General features: G+C 40.2%; 1 protein-coding gene across 2 annotated transcripts in view; it reads left to right on the forward strand.

Annotated features, from left to right (window-relative positions):
- The window catches only part of pcbp4 (poly(rC) binding protein 4), a 57,294-nt gene that overhangs the window by 16,993 nt on the left and 15,905 nt on the right, over positions 1–24,396 (forward strand). Inside the window, exons 2-9 of one of the 2 annotated variants that reach the window (XM_061761671.1) lie at positions 2,718–2,915; positions 3,475–3,498; positions 5,547–5,579; positions 8,888–9,004; positions 15,166–15,297; positions 18,032–18,160; positions 20,816–20,890; positions 21,957–22,028. In XM_061761671.1, the coding sequence (XP_061617655.1) occupies positions 2,808–2,915; positions 3,475–3,498; positions 5,547–5,579; positions 8,888–9,004; positions 15,166–15,297; positions 18,032–18,160; positions 20,816–20,890; positions 21,957–22,028 (690 nt within the window). In that variant the 5' untranslated portion in view covers positions 2,718–2,807. The remainder of the gene's footprint in view (positions 1–2,717; positions 2,916–3,474; positions 3,499–5,546; positions 5,580–8,887; positions 9,005–15,165; positions 15,298–18,031; positions 18,161–20,815; positions 20,891–21,956; positions 22,029–24,396) is intronic. The other variant, XM_061761761.1, reaches the window with a different exon arrangement.

The raw sequence follows: 24,396 nt of genomic DNA on the forward strand, positions 1-24,396 counted from the left end.
TTCTCCTCGGCTCTGGGAAATGTCAGGACACATTTGGTGGTGACTTGTGACAGTGGCTCCACAGTCTTCGCTTTGCAAATTCTCTCTCGTGTGCAAGCGGGGCTAATTGAGAACAAAGAGTCTCTGTTCATCCTGGAATGCTGTTGCTTGATATTCTGTAAATGAGGAGTTCAGATGCTCGCCGCCCTCGCTCGAACACAGAGAACATGCCTTGTTATCAACCCACAGAACTGTAAATACTGATTACTCCAACCATTAGTCTTAACGGAATAAATCACTTATAGTATTAGCCGTGCCCATAATGACACTAACCCACGTATGGCACAAATGTGCTTTGTGATGACGTGTGTTGAACACATGTAGACCAAAGTTAAATTTGCGATCGCTCGACTTCAAATCTGCAGCTGACAGCCAGCAAATATTCTCGTCGACCTCTTGACCTAAGTTTGAAATAAATGGAATTTACACGCGGGTGGAATTTTGACTGTCACAAGTCCGAGCGTCTCCCTCGAAAAAAGCCGAGCACGATGCATTCGCTGCAATTTAATCCGCCGAAATGAGTCTTTGCTGCAGTTACTGCTTACTGGTAGATTGGCACGACATGCTGTCCCACAGAGGAATAAACACATACAGGCAGTCAAGCTTTATGACGTCTTAAGAGCGATGTGTGCGAGCATCTGAGCTTGTCTCTGCCAGCTTCAAGTGCATAAATAAACCAACGAAGCAGTAATGGCCTTGTGCACTAAGCAAAAGCAATAAAGCGGCCTACAACACATCTCCCGGGAGTTGGATCTCATCTAAAATAATACCCATTTATTAAACATGATAGCCTCACATAGCTCACCGCATCTACTGACAGCATGCAGATTTATGAAACGCACACAAGAGCATGTCCAGCAAAGTCAGCAGAGAAGCAGCAGTTTGCCCAGAATACGCCTGGCAAACAAGTGACCTTGATTAGTCAGAGAAGCGAGCGTCCTGTTACCGAGTGTCATTAAATTGCCAATAAAATCCAGTGGCCCTCATTTTAGTGCTATTGAATGGATTGCCTTGAAATGCAGTACAGACATACTATATTCCCAAAGGCCGAAACCTCGACTGTCTGTTGTGCTGATCTTCCAGTGGACATTACTGTAATATCACACAAAGAAACAATGGGACACATTCGCCAGCAGTTCTTACAAACAAGTCTGTGTTGTGCACATTTTGTATCAAGTGTATTATTAAAGAGCGCGATTTGCAGTTGGAAAAAAAAAAATCCATTTTTCACATACAGTATTTGTTAAAAGAGTCATTATGACATGACAGTAGCACATAATAAATATGATCTGTGGGAGAAAAAAAAATCCGCTATCTGTGGTCACATCTTGTGCATCAAATTTGATAACGATAATAATGATAATGGCCCTTTTGCCAAAAAGTGATTTTTCTTTTTCAGTACAAACTCCCTATATAACAACTTTTTTAGAAGACTTAAGTCAGATTAATAAAAAAATTCTTAAAATGAAGAATTGTTTGCACCTGTGTTAGCAAATTCATTTTCCTGTTAATGCCAGGACGAGTTTGAAAAAATGTTGCGAGATGAGAGAAATCGGCTCAGAGGCACGGTGCTGCCTAATTAGCAAATGTTAGTGTGATAACAAATTCTTGCCTTGCAGCACTGTTTTTAAAATCCCCCCCAAAACCAAAAGGAAGTACATAAATACTACATTTTGATTCCATAAAAACATTAACAAACGAGCTGGAGAAGCGCTACTTCATTATTTTGCGTCTTTGAAAACATACCGTAGACCAGGTGCCACCAACATTTTGGAAACTAAGAGTAATTTCTTTAGTACTGCGTTATGTGAACGACTACCACTTTGTTACATCTGAAATAACAAATTTGGTCAAATTATCTTGAATTGTTAATATTAGCAACCCTTTATTGCTCGGTGACTGTTTTTCTCGATGTTTTAATGTCTCAAAAGTGTTCTCTGTCAATTGACTGTCTGTTGTACTAGAGAGGCTCCAATTACCGGAGACAAATTCCTTGTGTGTTTTTTGGACATACTTGGCAAATAAAGATGATTCTGATTCTGATTAATAATGTTCTATGTGGAGAGGCTAATCATGTTAATGCTTTCTCACAATCATTATCAACAATGATTTAACAAGGCAGAAAACATAAACATCAATATGCAGCACTTTATTTCTATAAATCTCTGCAAGTGTTACAGTTTGCAAATGATCACTTAGACAACATTCCGAGGAAATGACAATTACTCACACTGCCAATCCTCCTGGTCAATTTCCTGTACATAACGGGGTGGTCATTATGACTTTTTTATGATCAACCATCAGTATCAGTCCAACTAATGAAAGTAGGAAGAAGATGTTTGGTTTTGCTTTGTAAGACCCGCAATCTAATTTGTTTTTACTGGAGCTCTTTTTGTTGGAAAGTATGAAAATCATTCAACTCATAATGCTGTCAGACGTAACAAAAACATCCAATTCCCCCCTAAAATGAGCTCAGTCATTAGTTTTGACGGTTGCTCTGGGAAGCTAAAAAATGTAAGCCCAACCCAGCCAATTCAACAAAATAAAAATTTATACAATATTAAATATATTAGTATTATTATTGTTGGGGTTGTTTTTTATGTGCATATACTTGCGTTCAAGCCTGCATTCTGATTGAATGAGGGTTGAATGAATTTCCCTTCTGTTCTTTCTTTCAGAGGCGCACTGAAGGACGTCGGCGACCCAGCCAGCCAGCCAGCGAGCGCCGGCCTCGGTTTGAGTGCGTGACCAGCGGCTGAGCCTTGTTCATGCGTCTCCCTGCGTGCCACTCCCATATCACTATGAACTGTGAGCAGGACTTTGGAGACGGGGGCTTGGGAGTGACCCTCACATTACGACTGCTCATGCACGGAAAGGTAAAAAGCCCGCTGCTTTGTGTCACGCGCTGCACATTTTGCATCTGTCTAATGAATTATGCGCAGCGCTCTCAAAGAAATGATGTATAATAAAGCTGTTGTACTGTCTTAAGTTTTGAAGGGGAAAATTAGGCCGGCCAACTGCTTTGGTCACACACACAATAAATAATAATAATAATAATAATAATAATAATAATAATAATAAAGAAATAAATCATTCAACAGTCATGATGAAACTTCACAAGTGGAACAAAATATTTGCTGTCAAGCATACCACGCAATATAGATCAACACACTGCTTGGTTTCTTTCGCTTTCCATTTTGCATGGTCCCTTGTTGCTAGGCAGACTTCATCCGGTTCAATCATAACTGATTCATAGGCCAATGAAATATAAATGCCACACCCACAAGGCACACACTACGGCTACAGCTTTACTTATCCACATTAATTGTACAACTGAATTACTGGTCTGTATTAAATATAAAATATATGCAGATGCCACAGACTGCGGGGATGTTTTTGCCTTGCTTTCTGAATTTGTATTTATTTGTATTATAGGAGGTTGGCAGCATCATAGGAAAGGTAAGCTTGATCTTTGTTATTGTGCTATGCATGTTTGTGAATGAGCTTAATTACACAGCAGTAATTTTCAGTTTTGAGTGATACTTTGATTTGCATTTTTATATGGATCCATTACTCTCAGTCATAGCCCATATTGGGACCTTTTATGATTCACAAGCCTTTCTAGAACCGTAGCCCTTTTGCCTACTTTTATTTGAAGTCAGCAGAAAGCCTCCTGGTTGGAATATCTGAGGTAGCCTAAATGTAATTGCCTCAAACAACCCCGCAACCACCTCCATTACCTCTAATGCAACACAGCAATCCATCAAAAGAGGGGACGGGGGGGGGGGGGGGGGGGGGGGGGGGGGAGACATTAGCGTATTGACTGCAAGCCTTCTGTTGAAACTGAACTCCACGGATGCTTTCCCGTAGGCCCACAGTGGGCCCTCGTGGTGTCAATTCGGTGGGGCCCAGCTGCCTTGAAATAAAACACCTGCATAGAGCATCAATAGAAGACCAAGGTGGAGGGACAAAAAATAGATTCACACCAATATAAAGTGTGCTGAAAAGAATTATGCCTCGACAAATGCTGCAATACGCTACGACGTCACGTTCCAAAAAAAGCTTGTACAGTTGGTGGCTCGAGATACGAGTGACCCAATGTTTTTTGAGATACAAGCTGTCGTTTAGCCGTTATTTTCCCCACAACAAGCAGCAGTTAGCCAGATGGACAACAATTCTTCCAAAAAGAGGCTTCGAGCTGTTTAATCCCCACTCCCAGCTGAAGTTTACTGTCAAACTAAATATAAAACAAAATAATTTCATGCTGTGTATTTCAAACAACCACACAGCGTTGCCTTTAACTCACCTAGCTTAATGTTAACACATAATAAGAAACGTCATAGATGGACTAACGCATAGCATCTACTGTATGTGGCGATGTTGTAACACAAAGGATATTTGAACAACAAACGGTGCTGCAACGCATGTAGACAGACAATACAACAATACTCACAGGCATATGTTCTTTATTCGATGTGAAAAATGAGTGCTATTATTGCAGTTACTGAGTCACTAACAGATGTTATATTAGTTTTCTTCGTTTGTTTCTGCTGCCCCCCGGAGACCAAGTTGCACACACCAGAGGGAGCTGCAATGAATTAATCATGATTTACAAACTGCTTAATGCTTTAATTTCTTAAATTATTTATGTACATACTTTGCTTTATTCAGTACAATATTCTCCTTATGAGACAAGATTAATGGCATTTCCATTCACTTCAATGGGAGAGAACAGATTAAACTTGTATCTCAAGGCGCCACTGTACTGTATGTCTTTTAATCGACGAATAAAAAAAAAAATCTTTGTTTTGTTTGGCAACAAAGGAAGGGCTCACAATATCTGGAGATCGATGCTTTCTCTTTGATTGTGATGATACAGCATGTCTGAATGATCCAGCAGGGAAGAGAAGAGGAAGAGATGAGTTTGGTGCAGAGAGGCACTTGATCTGCACCACTTGAACTAAATGGACCGGCTCTCCACCACACGAGCTTTCCCTCTTTCATCTCTTCCCCTTCAATAGCAAACAGGACAGCAGAATCGCAAAGGACCACAAATCCTATGTTACTCGTAGAATATGAGAGATGATAGTGGTTAAGACGCTCTTGTAAGGGAGAGATCGTCAGTGGGTGGGCAAAGGTGCAAACAGACGAGTGACACCAGTGAGAAGAAAATGGAGGCGGATGTGACTCAACGTAAGGAGAAACAGAGGAGGGTGACACAAGTTTGAACTTGTTAGATCTTTTTGTCCCTGGTAGGAGGTCTTCGGTACACACTTCCATGGCATACACAACAATTAAATCAGTCAGACATCTTCTCACACAAATGTGTCTGATGCTGCTTTGTGTGACACGGTATTACATCAGAACACCGCAATACAACTTTCTGATGAATTCCAATGAGGCTTTTGAATAGAGAGCCACATCTTAAAGTTAAGTTTGTCTTTTTTATTATTATTTAGCATGCTTTAAAGCTGCCCTTCATTATGTTTTTTTTCCCCACCCCCCAGAAAGGAGAGACTGTGAAACGAATACGTGAGGAGGTACGTTGTACACCACATTTCATCGCCGGCCCCATATTAACTTCTACCCTTGACCTATTTTGCTATCTGCTCTTTTGTTTCTTATTATGATGTAACTATGTGTGCAAACAAAAAAAATGTTCGAAGGACATCAATTTAAGTTCAACCTGCTGTTACTTCCACCAAGTGCAATACGTGAGGTAGGAGGTTTCGTTGGTTGGTTTTAGTTTGTTTTTGTAGCATTACGCCAAATCTGTTTCACAAACCTTTGAGGGTAGCTGAGGCATGGACCAATAAAGAAGGTGAGATTTTTCATTCATGAAGGAAAAAACAAAAAAAAAGAAGAGGATGAAGGAATTATCACTTTTTTCAATTATAATGAATATTCATTGAGGGAATAACAAATCTGCAATTTAGAGAGAACAAATAAAGAAAGATTTACGGTTGTTAAAAAAACGCTTGAACTTATTAAAATGCAATTTCTAAAGTATTAGCACGTGTTGTCACTCTCTCGCAAGCACAGTTCTCCAAAGCTGTTTATTTGTTTACAGTAAAACTGACACATAAAACGAGCAAATCAAACATTGTATTTTTAAACACCAAAATGTTCAACCAAACCATATAATTGTGTCTAAGGAAAGTCCATAAGCAAATATACAGTATATAATGTGAAACCCCATAGATGGGCAAACAGAAATTAGCATAGATGTTAAAGGAATTACAAACCTTCAAACTACTGCTACTTTAAATGTCCCATATTTTGTCTATTTAGGCCTCCATAGAGTGACTCTCTAACATGGAACATATAAAAGTGTCAATTTCATAAAAAAAAAAAAAAAACACCTTGGTTTTGTCATACAAGTGTCCAGAAAAGGCCCCTCTGACAGCTACGTACTTCTGTTTGACCCAGTTTTGTATCCGCTTTGTTCATATTTGACTAAGACCGCCCCCTTTCCTATGATTGGTTGCTTCCGTGTGGAAGACTCACTTGTGAGAGCACACGTGTTTGTTATGTTGACTGGCTCGGGAGCGGAAAGGGAAGGGGGAGATCTTCGCTAGTGACATACTAAGAGTATACAACAATACAGGCGTAAATTAATAAAGAAATTAGTTGGGGATATTCTCTGCCACTTATTCTTGCTCTTAATTAAGCGGCATATCTTTAAGTAGACATTAGTGCTGCCCGGCATGTTGCGGCACAACGTGACACTACACTGAAGGCATTACATTTTTTGCCTAGTGTACACTGTAAAAACCCATAAAAAAATAATCACTCATTGCACAAACATCACGAACAATCAACTGCGATATAGCGAAGGAACACTGTATAGCGTTAATGGACTCTTCCTCGCCAGGATTTCGATGTCTCTCAGTATGTGACCTTTTAGGTCAGGAAATAGCCTGTTAACGAATGGACAGACATTCACAAATATTCTGCAGTACTAAGCGCTATTCTAAGTATTGTAGTTATGTGATTTTCAATCCTAACTTCTTTGTCTCTTATCAAGCTGCTCACTCACCAGATCCCTATCTCATTCGTTTCATGTTTAACAACACCGGTTTTCCACTCGAATCTCTTTTCATAAATCCCAAGGGTGCAGCTTATCAAATGAGTTGTTTCGCCTTTTATTACAATGTAATTAGTCCGACGCTGCAGCGGTACATTTGATTTCTTCTCCAATTGCGAAGGTTTTATTTTGTGGTCCTGACGAGGCGGACGGATAAACAGGAGAAGTGTGAGGTCATGCGACAATGCAGCCCTGCACAGCCGCTGGACTAAACAGTCGCCCCGTGGTGGTCATCCAACCATGCATTATCCAGCCAGCCACTTTTGGCTTGTGTTACTAACTGTATGAGTTTCATGCCGTCATCCTCCTCCCCACCCCCCAGTGGGCCGCACAGTCACAGTGGGAGCATGACTCACTGGACTGACTGGAGATATTGGCCCAGAGGACACAGCACTGTCCTGTCACTGCTCATGTGACTCAAACCTTGAAATCAAGGACGCTGAATGGGAGAAGATGAAGGCAGAAGATTTATAATGCAGTAACCGCAGTAATTCCCAGAGGAGAGGCTACATAAAATCGTCCGTCTTTCAGCTTTCAGTCTCTCGTTCTTTCCTGACCAACTGTTATGTTCCACTGTGATGCTAAGTTAGCATCGCTACTCCATAGGGCTGGGCGATATGGCCTAAAATTCATATCAAATGAGGTAACTTAATGATATACAGGTATATTACAATATAAACGTAAGTGTAAAAATTATAATGAAAGTATTTCTGAATGGGTTATATAGTCCCTTAACAAAGCTAAATGAGATATATGAGCAACCTACTTCCACATTCGGCAAAACAGGTTGAAGCACTTTCTCCCGGCTCGGGTAAATGGCGAAAGGTACTGTGACGAAGCCCCATGGCAACTTAAAATGTCTTTTTTTAAACACAAGATATCACCGCAGACACCAAAGATGATAATAGCTGATGTTTGGGCTTTGTTCGTGTTTACAGATATCATATTTGTATAAATAAATGATATACATGTATTGTATTTATTCAAAGACACCAGCCATAGAGAAAACAAACTTTTGTTCGTTTCAAACAATATGTCATCAAACTGCAGTTATGGTTGTTAGCTTAGCATACACAGGGAGTAAGTGAACTTGTTTTCCATGTTTGGTCATGTGACATTCCGCATGTAGCGAATTAAAAAAAAAAAAAAAAAGATCTTTGAGAACATTTATTGTTCAAATCTCAAAACTCAATATTGAAACTCAGCACTCTATGGTGCAAAGTAGTACAAACAATTACAAGTAACATAATTGATGTAAATACTTAATATGCTTTTTTACCTTAAAGGCTCCTCCTCCTGGTTTACGTATGCAGTAACGTATTGATTCATTTCCAGTTTTTAGATGTGTCATGTGTGCCTACTGTGTAGCTATTGTATTATTTTCTCTCTGGACAATTGACCTGCTAATTTGCTGTTCAAAGTTGGTTTACTTTCCACTGTAATGCGGTTTTAGCTAGATTTGTGGTAAGTGTACTGTACCACCTCAGCACTTATTCTGGTTCAATTAAAATTCAGGCACCTGAAAAATCTCCTTATAGTAAGTCCATTTCCCACTGCTGCAAACAACGCATACGGTATGTGAAATAATGTTATAATAATGTCTACCGTAATGCTTCACTTCATTGGTCTATTCCACAGTCTCTAACGAAGTTCTGTTGTTTTAAGTTATTCTGGTAACCAACAACTGACAAACATAACTTTGTCCATTATACCAAGTCAACCATTTAAAAGCGTCATATCTGTTGACCTCTGTCCCTGCAGAGCAGTGCTCGGGTCAACATCTCAGAAGGTTCCTGTCCAGAGAGGATCATCACCATCACGGGATCCACAGAAAGTGTCTTCAGAGCCTTCACCATGATCACATACAAACTGGAAGAGGTACCGCTAACTTCTGCTAAAAATGTAAAAAGTGCACTCCGCTGCTTTTACTGCATCAATAAGTCATCACGCACTCTATGAACAAATGTATTGAGACATACCTTTTAATGGGTTTATTAGTCATTCAGGGGGTGGGATATATCCTTTTAGTTCCATTTTTTTCATCTTAACCCACCTTTCAGATTGTGAGCTACACTCTAACATCTTGTAGTTAGTTTTCAACGAAGACTGGAAGATGTTATAGCTCCATATCATCTTAATGACCACTTCCTATACTGGCAAGTTGTCATTACATTTTGCCCATATATAAAGATGTATTCTGTTTTTTACCTTTTTTTTTTCTTGATGCAAACATTAAAAGAGGTTTGTAACGTTGTCAAAATACTGGGTAGAATAAATGAAATAATTTGCCTGTGATGGGTGGAGAAGGAAAAAAAAATAATGTTTCTCCACCTGATACAAATATCATTTCCTGCGCCTCATCTCTGCAGCTTCACTAATGTACTCCACATCGCTATCGATTAGTCTCTGAACACAAGTGATAGAGAGGGACATGTTATTTTTCCTAGAATTTGATGTGCCTTCAGATAGGTGAAACACTTGTTGACTGGATGTAAAGTAGCTCCTCAAACCATGATTTAAAGCGCTTGAACATATATTACATGAATTATCATATAGCAATATATGCAAGATTTTGTCCTTTAAAATTACAAAGTTGATTGTTTTTTTTAATATTAATTTACATTTGTACAGTTGCACACAAAATTAATTATCCCCATTATAGCCTGCGATTGGCTGGCAACCAGTTCAGGGTATACCCCGCCTCCTTCCGATGATAGCTGGGATAGGCTCCAGCACTCCCGCGACCCTAGTGAGGAGAAGCGGCTCAGAAAATGGATGGATGGATGGATAAAAAAATAAAAAGATGACTACTTTTCAAAAAATAATGGCCAGCTATTTCATTATGATTTTGTTTTGTTGGTTCATGACACAGTACTTCAAATTTATAACCTTTGCAAATACTGTACAGTAAACTCCCATCTTTTGTGGAGGTTATATCCCAAAAATTGCAAATCGGTATTTGCAATTTTTGGGACCTCCCCCACAGAATATGTGCTTTTCTACAGTTTGAGCTTCCCCCAACACATTTCAAAAACATGCTTGTTAGGCACATCAAAGACTCTAAATTGTCCTTAGGTGTGAATGTGAACGTGAATTGTTGTTTATTTTTATGCGCCCTGTGATTGGCTGACCAGTTCAGTATGGCCTCTTGCCCAAAAGTCAGACAGGATCGGCTCCAGCACAGCCACGACTGTCGTGAGGATAAGCCGTATAGAAAATGATTAGATAGTTGAGATGAACTCAACAGCGCTTCTGCTGGTTGCAGTCTAGTACTGCACTCCATTTGTCTACAATTGCTTCAGTTTTCACATGATCAATTCTTAAAGTTGGATTAATCAATCAATCTGTAGAAGTAGTACACATCACTTAAGGGATCATCTTATTTACTAAATACCGTAAGTAATAGAATGCTAATTGTTTCCATGGTGACCGTGCACCTCCACCTCTAATTAAAATGGTGTCACAATAGATAATGATGAGGAAACAGGCACAGCGGTCCACTCATTAAAGATTTTTCTCACTCTCTTCTTTGCGTGCAGGGGAAACGCATTAGTTTCCATGACAACGTATTGACTGACCCACTGTGCACCACCACACTCGACTTAAAAAAAACAAAGGGAATAATCCACCCGCTGGTCACCGAGTGTTTGCCGTGTTTGGGTCTCATCAGCGCACTTTCATCAAGAAGCGTACCACCTCCGCCTCTTTTGTGCATTGCGGAAACACACGAGAGAGCCTGCAAAGTGCGCTCGCGCAATCTCAAACTGAAGTTGCTCTAGTAACAGCAGGCCCGCACTTCAGTGTCATCCATGTTTATTTGTTCTCGGGTGTCATGGCGCAGCAGGCATGAAAGCAATATAATCTTTTGCCATCAGGGCTACTTATCCTGCCCGCAACACTATACGCTTCCGAGATTAAACCCTGCAACATCGCGCGTGTGCGTGATTGTTCCTTATTGTTGCGAGGAAAGTGTAGCAGAGGTGGAAAAGTACTGAAAAGTACTGTACTGAAAGGTCTTTTTTTTCATAACGTTTCATGTCCTTTTATCGGGTTTGCAAGATAATTTGGGTTGGAAATCCCTTCAATGTCCTTTTTCAAGCTATTCTAGTTGGTCTTTTACACCGTGGACGAACATGAGTTTGACATCCCTGCTGTATACTACAGACTTGCATGCTTAAATCCCAGAAATGCTGCGTTACTGTTCAGTTTAGTTGTGTGGGTGAGTAGTACCAACCGCCACAGATGTGCTGTCTACGAATATAGAGCCCTAAATGTTAGCAGTGTAAAGTTTTCTTTTTTGGGACTGTACAATCAATTAAAAGTCAAAAAGAGGTGAAACTTACCTGTCGAGTAGAAATGTTGTTAACTCCGCATTGCTTCTGAATCCTCTCAGCGGAGCTCCATTTACAGTGGGTACGGAAAGTATTCACACCCCCTTACATTTTTCACTCTTTTTTTTCTATTGCAGCCATTTTCTAAAATCATTTCAGTATTTTTTTTCCACATTAATGTACACACAGCACACCATATTGACAGGAAAAAAAAACTGAATTGTTGAAATTGTTGATTTTTGCAGATTTAAAAAAAAAGAAAAACTGCAATATCACACAACCATAAGTATTCAGACCCTTTGCTCAGTATTCAGTTGAAGCACCCTTTTGAGCTAATACAGCCATCAGTCTTTTGGGGAATGATACAACAAGTCACACCTGGATTTTCTGTCATTCCTCCTTGCAGATCTTCTCCAGTTCTGTCGGGTTGGATGGTGAACGTTGGTGGGCAGCCATTTTCAGGTCTTTCCAGAGATGCTCAATTGCGTTTAAGTCAGGGTTCGGGCTGGGCCATTCAAAAACAGTCACAGAGTTGTTCTGAAGCCACTCCTTTGGTATTTTAGCTGTGTGCTTAGGGTCATTGTCTTTTTTTTAAGGTAAACCTTCGGCCCAGTCTGAGGTTCTGAGCACTCTGGAGAAGGTTTTCGTCCAGGATATCCCTGTACTTGGCCGCATTCATATTTTCTTCGATTGCAACCAGTCTCCCAGTCCCTGCAGCTGAAAAACACCCCCACAGCATGATGCTGCCACCACCATGCTTCACTGTCAGGACTGTATTGGACAGGTGATGAACAGTGCCGGGTTTTCTCCACACATGCCACTTAGAATTAAGGCCAACAATTTCTATCTTGGTCTCAACAGACCAGAGAATCTTATTTCTCACCATCTTGAGGTCCTTCAGGTGTTTATTTTAGCAAACTCCATGCGGGCTTTCATGTGTGTTGCACTGAGGAGAGGCTTCCGTCGGGCCACTCTGCCATAAAGACCCGACTGGTGGAGGGCTGCAGTGATGGTTGACTTTCTAGAACTTTCTCCCATCTCCCGACCTCATCTCTGGAGCTCAGCCACAGTGATCTTTTGGTTCTTCTTTACCTCTCTCGCCAAGGCTCTTCTCCCCCAATTGCTTAGTTTGGCCGGACGGCCAGCTCTAGGAAGGGTTCTGGTCATCCCAAACTTCTTCCATTTCAGCATTATGGAGGCCACTGTGCTCTTAGGAACCTTAAGTGCAGCAGAAATATTTTTGTAACCTTGGCCAGATCTGTGCCTTGCCACAATTCTGTCTCTGAGCTCACAGCAAAGGGTCTGAATACTTATGGCTGTGTAATATTTCAGTTTTTCTTTTTTAATAAATCAGCAGAAATTTCAACAATTACATTATTTTTCTGTCAAATTTGGGTGCTGTTCGTACATTAATGACGAAAAAAAATTAACTTAAATGATTTTAACAAATGGCTGCAATATAACAGAGTGAAAAATGTAAGGGGGTCTGAAAACATTTCGTACCCACCTGTACCTCCTATGGCAACTAATGTTCAGCCTTGTTTTGTCTCAGGATCCGTCGAATTCCTTCTTTTTAACTTTTGTTGAACAGGAGGTGGATATTCCACAATAGTTTTGGCAACGCTCCTGAAGTCCAAAGAAAATGATAAAAAGTTGTTTTTGAAAATTGCTAAAATTCCCTTTAAGTCAAAGACTCTCAAGTGTTCAAAAGTACAACATTACTAAGAATTTGTTTTTTACTATCAATTATATACAATATCAATTTTAATAACTTGCCCCAAACAAGAAGTAAACTGCACAAAAAATAATTTCCCGCGTTTATTAACTTCTATAGTGCTCATACTAAGAAGAAAGAGGAACACAGGTTTACTGCAAATTGAATTCTGACAAGATAATCAAGACTGAACTAACAAGAAGTCCTGTATGAGAAAAACCAAAACAAAAAACATACAGTAAAAAAATGCTAACTTAGTGAACGATAACAACTGTATAAATAAACATTACTTGTGTAGGTTTTTTGGGGGGGGATTAGACAGAATTTTTGAATACCACAAATTTGTTTCTTAGGCTGCCACAGGACAACACATTCGCCTCGAAACATTCTTGTTGCAGGCAAAATTTAAAAACTTCTCTTAATTAAGGTTATGGAGGGGGAATATCTTGCGTCTCTGAATCTCTTGCATCATTGTTGTTATTGCTCCCCAGTTCACATTCCTCCATGTCCCCAAAAAATATTAAGACTTCTCAACGAAGTAAGAAGTGGAAAGTACAGATATGTTTTCAAATGTGAGGAGTAAAAGCAAAAAGTCATCAGAAAAATAAATAGGTAACGTACAAGCACCTGAAAATTCTACTAGTACAATAACAATGTATTGGTTACTTTCCACCACTGAAATGCAGGCAAAGTGTTGGAATGTTCAGAGTGGTTAAGATGTGCGTCATATTTTTAGATCAAATCAAGAAAGTCTTGACTTTACAGACAAGCTGTGTGCTCCTCTACGTCAGACCCCCAGTCAGAGATGCTAAAAATAGATGCAAGAAACACATAATCAACTTTAAAGTTTTGTGATTGAGAAGCAATGTTGATATTGCTTTTTAAGAGTTAGAATCTCTCGAGGTTACGCATCCACAAGTCAAAGTAGTTTTATTGCCAAACGGCCCAGACACATTTTGCGTTGTGTCACACATTCGTTGTGCGTTGATGAGAGAAATTGAGACAGCGAAGTGTATTTACATTTCAAAAGGTTCATGGAGTTGCTCTCTTCATTAATTAAAATCTCCATCTCCTCCCACTCATGATGTTTGCTGGTTTTGCTAGGGGAAAAAAGAAAACATTCATAAAAAAAAAAGGGTTCTGACCTCAAATTTGTTTTATTTTCAAAGAAATGCAACCTATTGTGTGTGTCAGATTGAAATCAATTCATACTTTATGTTAACTTGTTTCATGAAGTTTGTTCCGTCATTAGGGATCCTTAAAAACCTTTATTCTCTGAAAAATCCAGAATATATGCATATGCAGATAGGTGTTTATTTAGAAAGATTACTTTTCTATTGGACACATTGAAAGTGGGAATTTGATTTAGAGTGGTTGTGGTGTTTCTGCAATAAATCTCTTGATTGCTCTCAACTGACATTAAACGAGTGTGATGTCACAAATGAAGGCATGCTCATTAAACACTGATTGTTCATTCAACCTTCCAACGATGAATTCAATTTGCCGCAGATGGCGATGAAGTAGAAAAAACTCCTTTGAAACAGCTCTCACTTTTTCGTCACTTATAGAAGTTATGCAGGAAAGGTTGTGTTGAGCTTCGTAATACAATCATTTGCAACTGCTTTGTGTTTTAATGCCTAGTTAGCAAGCTGACAAATTTCACAGTAGTAATGATTTTTAATATATCCTTAGATACACTTTTCTCAATAGTTGCAAACATCAACTGCTGGCTCACTGCGATACATCTAATGTCACTTCAGCTTTTAGTTTTTTTTGGTGACACCTCCAATATGAAAAGGTTGCTTAACAAGCAAAGCCTGACGTGACCAATAAAATGATCTGGATTCAAAATCTTGCGTGGTTTTATCTCTCTCTACGCGTTTTTCGTTAGATGCCCAGCTGCCTTTCATTTCCCTCTTGGGCTGTCTCTCTTGTGCTTTTCTAATTTTTCTCTTCTCTTGGTCCTGCTGACTGTTGCTATGTGTCTCTGACAGGACCTGACAGCGCTGGTGGCCAATGGCACCATCAGCTCTAAGCCACCGGTCACCCTGCGGTTGGTCATTCCTGCCAGCCAGTGTGGTTCTCTTATCGGGAAAGGAGGGACAAAGATAAAGGAGATCAGAGAGGTAACTATCCTCCCAGTCAATATAATGATTGAGCCTAGGAATACAAATGTATCACCCTGTAAAAGTACAAAGTCGGCTGATTTACATTGAGGCAAATTGCAATTATACTTTAAGTATACACGACCCAATTTAATACAGGTGTATAAAAAAAAATCTGTCTATGCAAAGATTGGTTTTGATTGACACTGTCAGAGAGATATTAATTTAGCAATCTGTTTATTATAGTGGTTTTAGGTAAAACTAAACACTACTACCTCCATAAAGGCAGACATTTTTATACAGCTCTCATACCATATCTCATCATTGCGACATAATGTTGTGCCCAATTGGTGTATTGCTGTAATGAGGTTGCATTAAAACTGCAGACTAAGAATGATGAAGATGTTCAAGTTGGGTAAAAGCAAAACTTACATTAATATGCATATTTTTTCATTTCACTTAAAGCTAGGGCAGCACTTTGAAATATTGGTAAGCACGTCTGCCTTGCGCGGCACGGTGGCCGACTGGTTAGAGCGTCAGCCTCACAGTTCTGAGGAGTGGGGTTCAATCCCCGGTCCTGCCTGTGTGGAGTTTGCATGTTCTCCCCGTGCCTGCGTGGGTTTTCTCCGGGCACTCCGGTTTCCTCCCACATCCCAAAAACATGCATTAATTGGGGACTCTAAATTGCCCGTAGGTGTGAATGTGAGTGCGAATGTTGTTTGTTTGTATGTGCCCTGCAATTGGTTGGCAACCAGTTCAGGGTGTACCCCGCCTCCTGCCCGATGATAGCTGGGATAGGCTCCAGCACGCCCGCGACCCTAGTGAGGAGAAGCGGCGCAGAAAATGGATGGATGGATGGACGTCTGCCTTGCGTGTGGGTCAATATCACTATACAGTGCCTTTGGTATCATCATCATCAGAATCACTCAGTCATCATTCAAATGTAGCAGAATAATCTAACGAACGTCTTATTAAGAGTGGCCAAACATTTGCACACATACTAGTACAATGATAAGTCTCTTAAAATGTGTTTGCATCCATCCATTTTCTTACACTTATCTGAGGTCGGGTCGCGGGGACAGCAGCTGAAGCAGAGAAGCCCAGAATTCCCTCTCCCCAGCCACTTCGTCCAGCTCTTTCGAGGGGGGCATCCTGAGGCGTTCCCAGGCCAGTCAAGAGACGTAGTCTCTCCAGTGTGTCTTTGGTCATCCCCGGGGCATCCTAAACAGATGCCCAACCCACCTCATCTGGCTTTTTTCAATGCGGAGCAGCAGCGGTTCCACTCTGATCTCCGCCCCGATGATTGAGCTTCTCGCCCTATCTCTAAAGAAGAGCCCAGACACCCTGCAGAGTGAACTCATTTTGGCCGCTTGAATCCGCCCTCTTGTTCTTTAAAGATCTTTTTCTTTAAAGCTCGTCCCCATAGGTAAATTGAAAGCTTTGCCTCTTGGCTCAGCTCCTTCTTCACCACGACAGATCGATAGAGATGCTGCACCGATCCGCCTGTCGATCTCCCGCGGCATTCTTCCCTCACTGGTGAACAAGACCCGAAGATACTTCAACTCCTCCACTTGGGGCAGGATTTCTTCTTCGACCCGGAGAGGGCACTCCACCATTTTCTGAATGAGGACCATGGCCTCAGATTTGGAGATGCTGATTTTCATCCTAAAACATGTTTCTTAAGTTCATTGAAGACTCTAAATTGCCCATAAGGATGAATATGAGGCTAATTGCTTGTCTTTATGTTCCCTGCGACTGACGAGTGACCAGTCCAGGTCGTATGCCACCACTCGCCTAAAGTCAGCTGGGATAGGCTCCAGCTCTCCCGCAACCCTAATGAGGGCAAACGGTATAGAAAATGACTAAATAGATTGATTAAGCACTGATAATGTCATGATGCAAATATCCTCAGAAAGGCAAAGCGCTCATGTGGTTGCTCGGCAGGTGTAATTCCCTAATTAGCTGTAAAGTACAACTGAGACTGAGGGGAAGGTCATTAGTTTTGAAGGTATTAAGTGTTCATCATAACATTTTGAACTGAAAGTGACACTGGATGAGTCTAGTTTTCATCCTCAGGGGAATGTGAATGTTTCAAGGTTTAGCCGTCCGACTGTGAAACAACCCAGCACGTTAAGGGACCAAGTCATGGGAAGTTGTAAATAGCTCAGCTAAAAAGACTAAAATCAAAAAAAGCATGCATGGTTGTCGATAAAGTAAGGAAATATAGTCAGGGTGGAAGCATTAGTCTTTGATCTTCTCTTTAGGTAGTGCCTCATTCGATACTCAGATCGTTACAACCAATAATGCAGGAATGTATTGAGACAATTCATTAATAAAATAATACTCTTCATTGAAACACAATGAGTCATGAGGTTTAGCTTGTGACAACATTCTAGGCCAATGTGAACCATTTGGACTGGATTAACACAGCTGTGGCCAAGGACGTTTACGATCTTGGCAGTGCTTTGCAAAATTTTCAGCATTTCTCTGCATTGCTTTTTTTGTGGGTTTTAAATAACTCAGTCCTGTAGTGACAGAAGCTGCATGATAAATTTATAGTCTTTGCCTCAGCAGCTGAGTCATTTAGAGCATTTAGAGCACTTCCCCAAACATACTGCAACATGGTCGGTCTCCCTTATCACCGACGTAGAAGGTCATCAGGCTAGCAGCAGAGCACATGGAGAAACCGTGGCAGTGTAATTACAACTTGTCTTATCAGACTAATCTTCCCTTGAAACCCTGCTATCGTTTTCAGAGCACCGGAGCTCAGATACAGGTGGCGGGGGATTTGCTGCCCAACTCGACCGAGCGAGGGGTGACGATATCTGGGACTCAGGACTCTGTAATCCAGTGTGTCAAACTCATCTGTGCAGTGATCCTGGAGGTAGGAAACATCACTCTACGTGTCTGATGGGAGGGTGGCGCATCAATCAATCAATCAATCAAACTTTAATTACAAAGAACTTTTCATATCATCACACCATCACAGCTCCTAGTGCAGAGGGCTCCCTAATTAGTGAAAACTGAAATTATTTAAAACATCAATAACAGACCTAAAACTATGAAAACAGTATAAAAATAAAATAAAATGTATAATAAAAATGAAATGAATGTTAAATGAGTAAATACAATAATTAAATAGGTAGAAGCTAAATTAAACAGGTGTGTTTTGAGCTAGTTCTTTAAAACATGAGCATTCTCCACAGCCCTGAGGTGCTCCGGCAGGCTGTTTCACAGATGGGTGAGGAAAAACTGGAACGATGCCTCACCGTGATTGTGTGTCCTGACTTTAGGAATGACTTAAATGTTACAGCCAGAGGACCTCAAGGCTGGCAAAGGTTCATTGGGTAAAAGCAACTCTGACCGATAAGATGGTCCTAGACAATTAAGTTACTTTTGCGCATTGTGGGCGTAGTATATGCAAATAGATTAATTTGGCAAATGCAATGTGATTTATTAATCCTAAAACGAATTTGATGGCTGAGTTTGCATCTTTAAATACGTCGTCTGAAAGTGAGCTGCAAAAAGATGCAGATGCTAGCAAAATGAGAAACGACGAGAAGAATGAATCTGTTCCACTCGTGAATATTTTTTAAATCCCAGAAAAAAAAATTACCACGACATATAGTCTATTCAGCAATGTAATTTGGGAACTTCTGAATGATATAAGGGCTGTATTGGAGACAGTCACAAGAAGGAGTCATGCAATATCACCTATGACAAAACTCCTGCATTTCCTTGCATCTGGGTCATTTCAGCGCACCGTGGCAATTACTGCTGGCCTCTCCCAGAGCAGTTTTTTGTGCGTGCTGTCCCAAGTTTTAAACATAACGTTACACAGGATGGGCAGATACTTGGGACTTCTTGTTCTTCAAACAAATCATGTTTTTTTTTTTTTTTTGCTGGCTTCCTCAAAAATAATATAGTGAAATATTTATTTTCTGGAACTCAGTAATATGTTTCTTTGCCTCTTCCACTCACACTTACAATTCCATCACTTCAAACTTCATTTTGTGCTTGCAGCCCTCTTCCAAATTTTCCATTGTGAAAACCAGCAGAGCTACCTAAAGCGAAAAACCCTCTTTTAAATACGACGGTCTACACCACATTTACACCTGTTGTCAGCATGCGGAGTCTGTTACAATGATTGAACACGGAGTTTAGCGCCCGCTATTTGGAATCTTAGTGACTCTCATAGTCTATTGACTGATACAGGATAACATCACGGTAAATAAAATTGTAAAAATTTAAAATGAAATGTTCTTTTAATGTTATATAATTTAATACAATTATTGTCTGAGTTCTGATTCCAGTTTACAATATCAATGTCCAAGTATTTTTAAGCCTTAGTAAGGCTGCCACTCTTTGAGAACACAATATATTAATAATTTTAATCATAAATTTATCATGGAAACAACATAAATCAATGAAAACAATAGTTGCCGCCTGCTTTTCACAGTTATTCCATAAGAATATGAACGTCACAATGCACAAAAATGGTTTCAATTAATCTTTTAACACTGAGGGATTAAGGGCTTTTTTTAAATTGATTTTAAGATAAGGTACCCCTCTACCAATCATAATATTCATTGGATCTTCATACTTGTCAGAATAATTGGTCTCTATCAAAGCATGAGAACACTATTGAAGTTTTTGAAGTATGATGTATCACACTACTGTGAACTGTGGCTCCTTATAGAAATGTGGTGAAAGTCACATGGAGACAAAAGGTTATTTTCTCATGTCAGAGTTGGCGATTGTGACACTGCAGAAGACAGCAACGAAAATGGCCTGCAGCAAAGTCTGTCCACCTTTAGGAAAAAACAGAGCACAGTTTCCCTCCTGTGCCTTCAAGGAAGTGTGCACAAGTCCTTTTTGTTTCGCCGCTACAGCTGGACCTGACTAATTGCTAGTTTGATCCAGTTTGCAGGAGCTTTCTTCAAAGCAAGCTGCATTGGGATTCAGTACTAACGGCTCCTTGCTTTGGGCTCCAAGATTTAAATTATGCAAAGTTATACAAAGAATTTGCTGCGGCTGCTCCCGCCGAATAGATGCTATACATTTTTAAGCCCCCTCCCCCCAAAAACAGTGCCATCAACTCTGTGGTTAACTTGATATCTACATCAAACAGTGTCGTGCACAATGTGTAAACTCCTTTTCTCGGTGGCCTTTGAAGACTTTTATCTCCAAACGCTTCCCTGTGAGGGGATGCTTGATTTCTCCACAAAGAAGCCACTGCAGAGGCCGATCAGAACCAAAGCTCTGAGCTATCATCCTCTGGAGAGCTTCTGTTATTCAATGAATGACCAATTTGAACAACAGAAAAACAAGAACGCAGGAAAAAGCTCATTAGCAGTTTAGAACATCCTTTATTGTTATTGTGCTTTAATGTAGCACAGTGTGCACCATTGGCTCTCAGGGTCTCCGTGTTTGGCAGCGTCACTGATAGCATGCAACTTCACCTATAAACGTTTGCTTCTTACAACTCTTCCTGCTAATTGTATTTTTTTTTTTGGGGTGGGGGGGGGTGGCTCCTCAGTCTCCCCCGAAGGGCGCCACCATCCCCTATCGGCCGAGCCCTTCACCAGCCGCCCTCCTGATCGCAGGCAACCAGGTGAGGAAGAACACTTTGACACTTGCATTCACACTGCAGCTGATTCATTCCAACAGCCAACATGAAGCTGTTAATGAGCACATTGATGAGGGCATAAACATGTGATGCTCATCAGGAAAAGTATTATAAATTTGACATTGTTATTCCTTTGGAATTTTGCCTGAATGCATTTGTGAGCAGACTAAGATATGGCATCAGAGCCATCTGGCTAGTTGCGTAGTGTTTTGAAGTGATGCCATATCCTTGTTGCTTTGTCATGATCTTGCCTCAGACTTTATAGATGTGTACACATTTTATCTTTGGTTAGGTGTAAAAAAATATATATTCTAAAATGAGTGTGAACCTAGTGAGGATAAGCAGTACAAGAAATGGATGGATGGAATAATATATCCTAGTTTTTTCCATGATTCTTACGTAGAAAGACAACCCAGAATTGAAATAAAATTGGATGTTTGCCTCCATGACTCACAGGCACAAACTGAGGGATAGGCGCACCCTTGCAGGGGTCCTGGATTTACGTGCATGCGTGCGTGCGTGTGTGGATGTTGCTGTTGCGGAAGACACACACATCCACCCTCCTATGGAGTGAGTCACAAGATTAGCAAGTGCGACTGGAGACCTGCCGTCTCCTCGGGCTACGGCGGCGTGCAGATATTCGGCATAGCTGTCAGCAGTTCTGACACCGTTCTTCGCTTTACGGAATGGTGTTATGTTTGTGATATCCCTCATAATAGGCATTCAAATTAAACCCAGGAGGTCAGTGAGAGATGGCTTTAATAACGGCCGCGCAGTGATAATTGATGTTTGTATTACTTGTGAGGGGGGGGAAATGGAGAGGAGAGGGGAAGGCTCTGTGGAAGAGTCAGTGCTTATAAGCCTGTTAGGTGTGTTAAAATGTCAAAACTGCAGCTTCAGAAACCCACCAAATTTGATACACACTGGGAAATAAAATTGCACCAACTCAGAGCATATTTATTTGGAGTAACACTTTCTTGCTGATGTATGATAATAATGGGAATTATTATTAGTAGAAATGAGTTTTCTTGCTTCCCCCTTATGTTTCAAGGTTTTTGAAGCATCCGATTTCACACCCCACCCTCTGTACTCACTCACCCAGGGGGGCCTTGACCTGCAGCAGGTACGTGTCGTCATTTCTGGGAAGTCTAAGAATAATTTTTCTTGTTTCAGAACTATCAAATAATCTCTTGAAAAAATAAGCCCACGTCTCCAAATGTTGGGGGGCTGTGGAGGAGCTCGGGTAGCGAGTCCAAATTTAAACGGTCCATCCTCTGGCATGTGGCATTAAAAACAACAGCTGAGTGGAAGCTGCAGCTATTGTTCCAGCCTGTCATAAGAGCTATAACCCCTCCTGAAACACGATGCCGCCAATTCTTTTTTTTTTTTTTTTTTTTAGTCCAGCCTTGCTCCTCTAAAAAAAAAAAAAAAAAAAAAAAAAAAACATGGAATGTAGGTTCTCAAGTAAAAAAGTACCGGTAGTCCTCCAAATAATTATTGTATGAGTAAGTATATAGTGAAAAAAAAAATACTCCAGGTCTGAGTAAGATGTAATTCAAAGATTTATTTATTTATTTTTTAATCAGAGCATGACTGTCAAATCGACAAAAGTATAAAATAGCAATGTGAAAATTCAGATTATGCCAAACGCAATCACTTTAATTCAAACAATGATAACAATTGATAACAAAATAAGGCAAATTCAGCCACAGTAATATTGTTCAATTAACTTTCTTTGTTTATGCTGGTGAAACAGCACAATAGACTCACCAGTCAGAGATTACATAGAGACCTGCGAGGAGTTCTTGTGGGCTGAAATGTAAACATTTTTAGGTAGCCAGATGACAGCGCAGGACATAGCTTTTGTTTTTTTATATTGTGTAAGGTAAACATAGATTCAATGTGGGGCCATGTGTGTTGTGCATCTTCTGTTTGCAAGTCACACGCTGTTCTTTCTGCCACGTTTCATGTAAATGAGCCACTTTGATCATTTTTGCTTCTGTGTGGAGCCAGAAATTATTCAGTGGGGTGACCAACATTTTGGTGATGCCCCTCGAAAACCAATAGTTGACGGGGGGCTGCCGATCAAAACCACCTTTAAAATCAAATTGTCAACAGGGAGCAGGGTCAATGCAATTTTTCCCGTTTTTGCTTGGTGTCTTGTGGCTCTTTAAAAATGAATCAAAAATTTATGAGGAAGAAAAAGGACACACGGGGGAGGGGGAGCAACGGGGTGGCTGAGTTTCAGCCCTGGCTCCACTACTGTGTGACTGCCTGGCTCCATTTGATTGGTGAAATGTAGTCAAATGTCGTGGTTACGTTGGATTGGCGAAACTGTCGTGAGACAGAATTCTCTGACAAACCTAAACAATTAGTACATGCAAGCAATAATTGAAGGATAGAAATAAAATTTGTGAGGGGAATGTAGCTCAGTGTAAAGGAGTAAAAGCAGTTTCTTAAAAAAAATACTGAAATTAAAGTTAAAAAGTATGTTGCATTTGTACAATGTACAATTTATCCAAGAATGTAAGGGAGCAAATGTAGAGCATCATAAACCCTCTACGGCGTTAAAGAGCTAGATTATTGTTGTTGTTTTGTACTTTGGTGTATAAAGGCAGCATGAATGATGCATTGGAAGGGCGAGCGCTTATCTCCACTTTATGAGCACGAATGGACTCTTGATAGTGGGCAGACTGCTGGCGTCAGGCAGAATTGAGTTAAGCTGAGTGCTGTCTGCTCTGACCAGAAATATATTGATGCAGGCCTGCATAGACACCAGCCTCACTAATTAGACGGCAGAGTGGGGGAAGGGGGGGCATAGATGGGGTTCTCCTGTGTGAGTTTTACATAGCTGGAGTGTGCTGATGACAACGAAGACTTGGAAGTACTGTAGAGTATAATTTTTTTTTTTTTTTTAAGTTGTATATTTTAAATGATAAAAATCATCAGTAATAATTTATCACAATAGAGCAAGGTTGAGAATCTAATGTAATTTACACGAGAGTCACAACAGCTCTCATTATCATACAGTACGGTACAGTTGTACACCACTGCAAACTACCACAATAATAAACATGTTGGCTGTTTATCGCGACTTCCAGTTGAAGTTTACTGTCAAAGTGCACATCAAACAAAGAGAATTACAGGTTGGGTATTTAAAATGACCACATACCTTTGCCTTAGGAAAGTCTGCTTATCTTAATGCTAACAAACAATACAAAACACCATTAATGGGCTAAAAAAAATAAAATTAAAATAAAATAATCGATGTCCTTGTGTCATAACCCTTTAAGGCAGTGATTCCTGATCACCGATCAGTGAGTTTAAAAAAAACGATAACCGATCCGAACACAAGCTGGAGGAATGTGTCTATTTAAATTACATGTTCATTTACTATATATACTTGTGTAATTAGTTGCCCAAAAAATTATATTTACAATAAATAATGTATCTTTGTTCACCTATTTATGCCATGAGGCATAGTGACAGAC

The sequence above is a fragment of the Phyllopteryx taeniolatus genome, chromosome 1, assembly GCF_024500385.1.
Source record: "Phyllopteryx taeniolatus isolate TA_2022b chromosome 1, UOR_Ptae_1.2, whole genome shotgun sequence".
Taxonomy (NCBI): domain Eukaryota; kingdom Metazoa; phylum Chordata; class Actinopteri; order Syngnathiformes; family Syngnathidae; genus Phyllopteryx; species Phyllopteryx taeniolatus.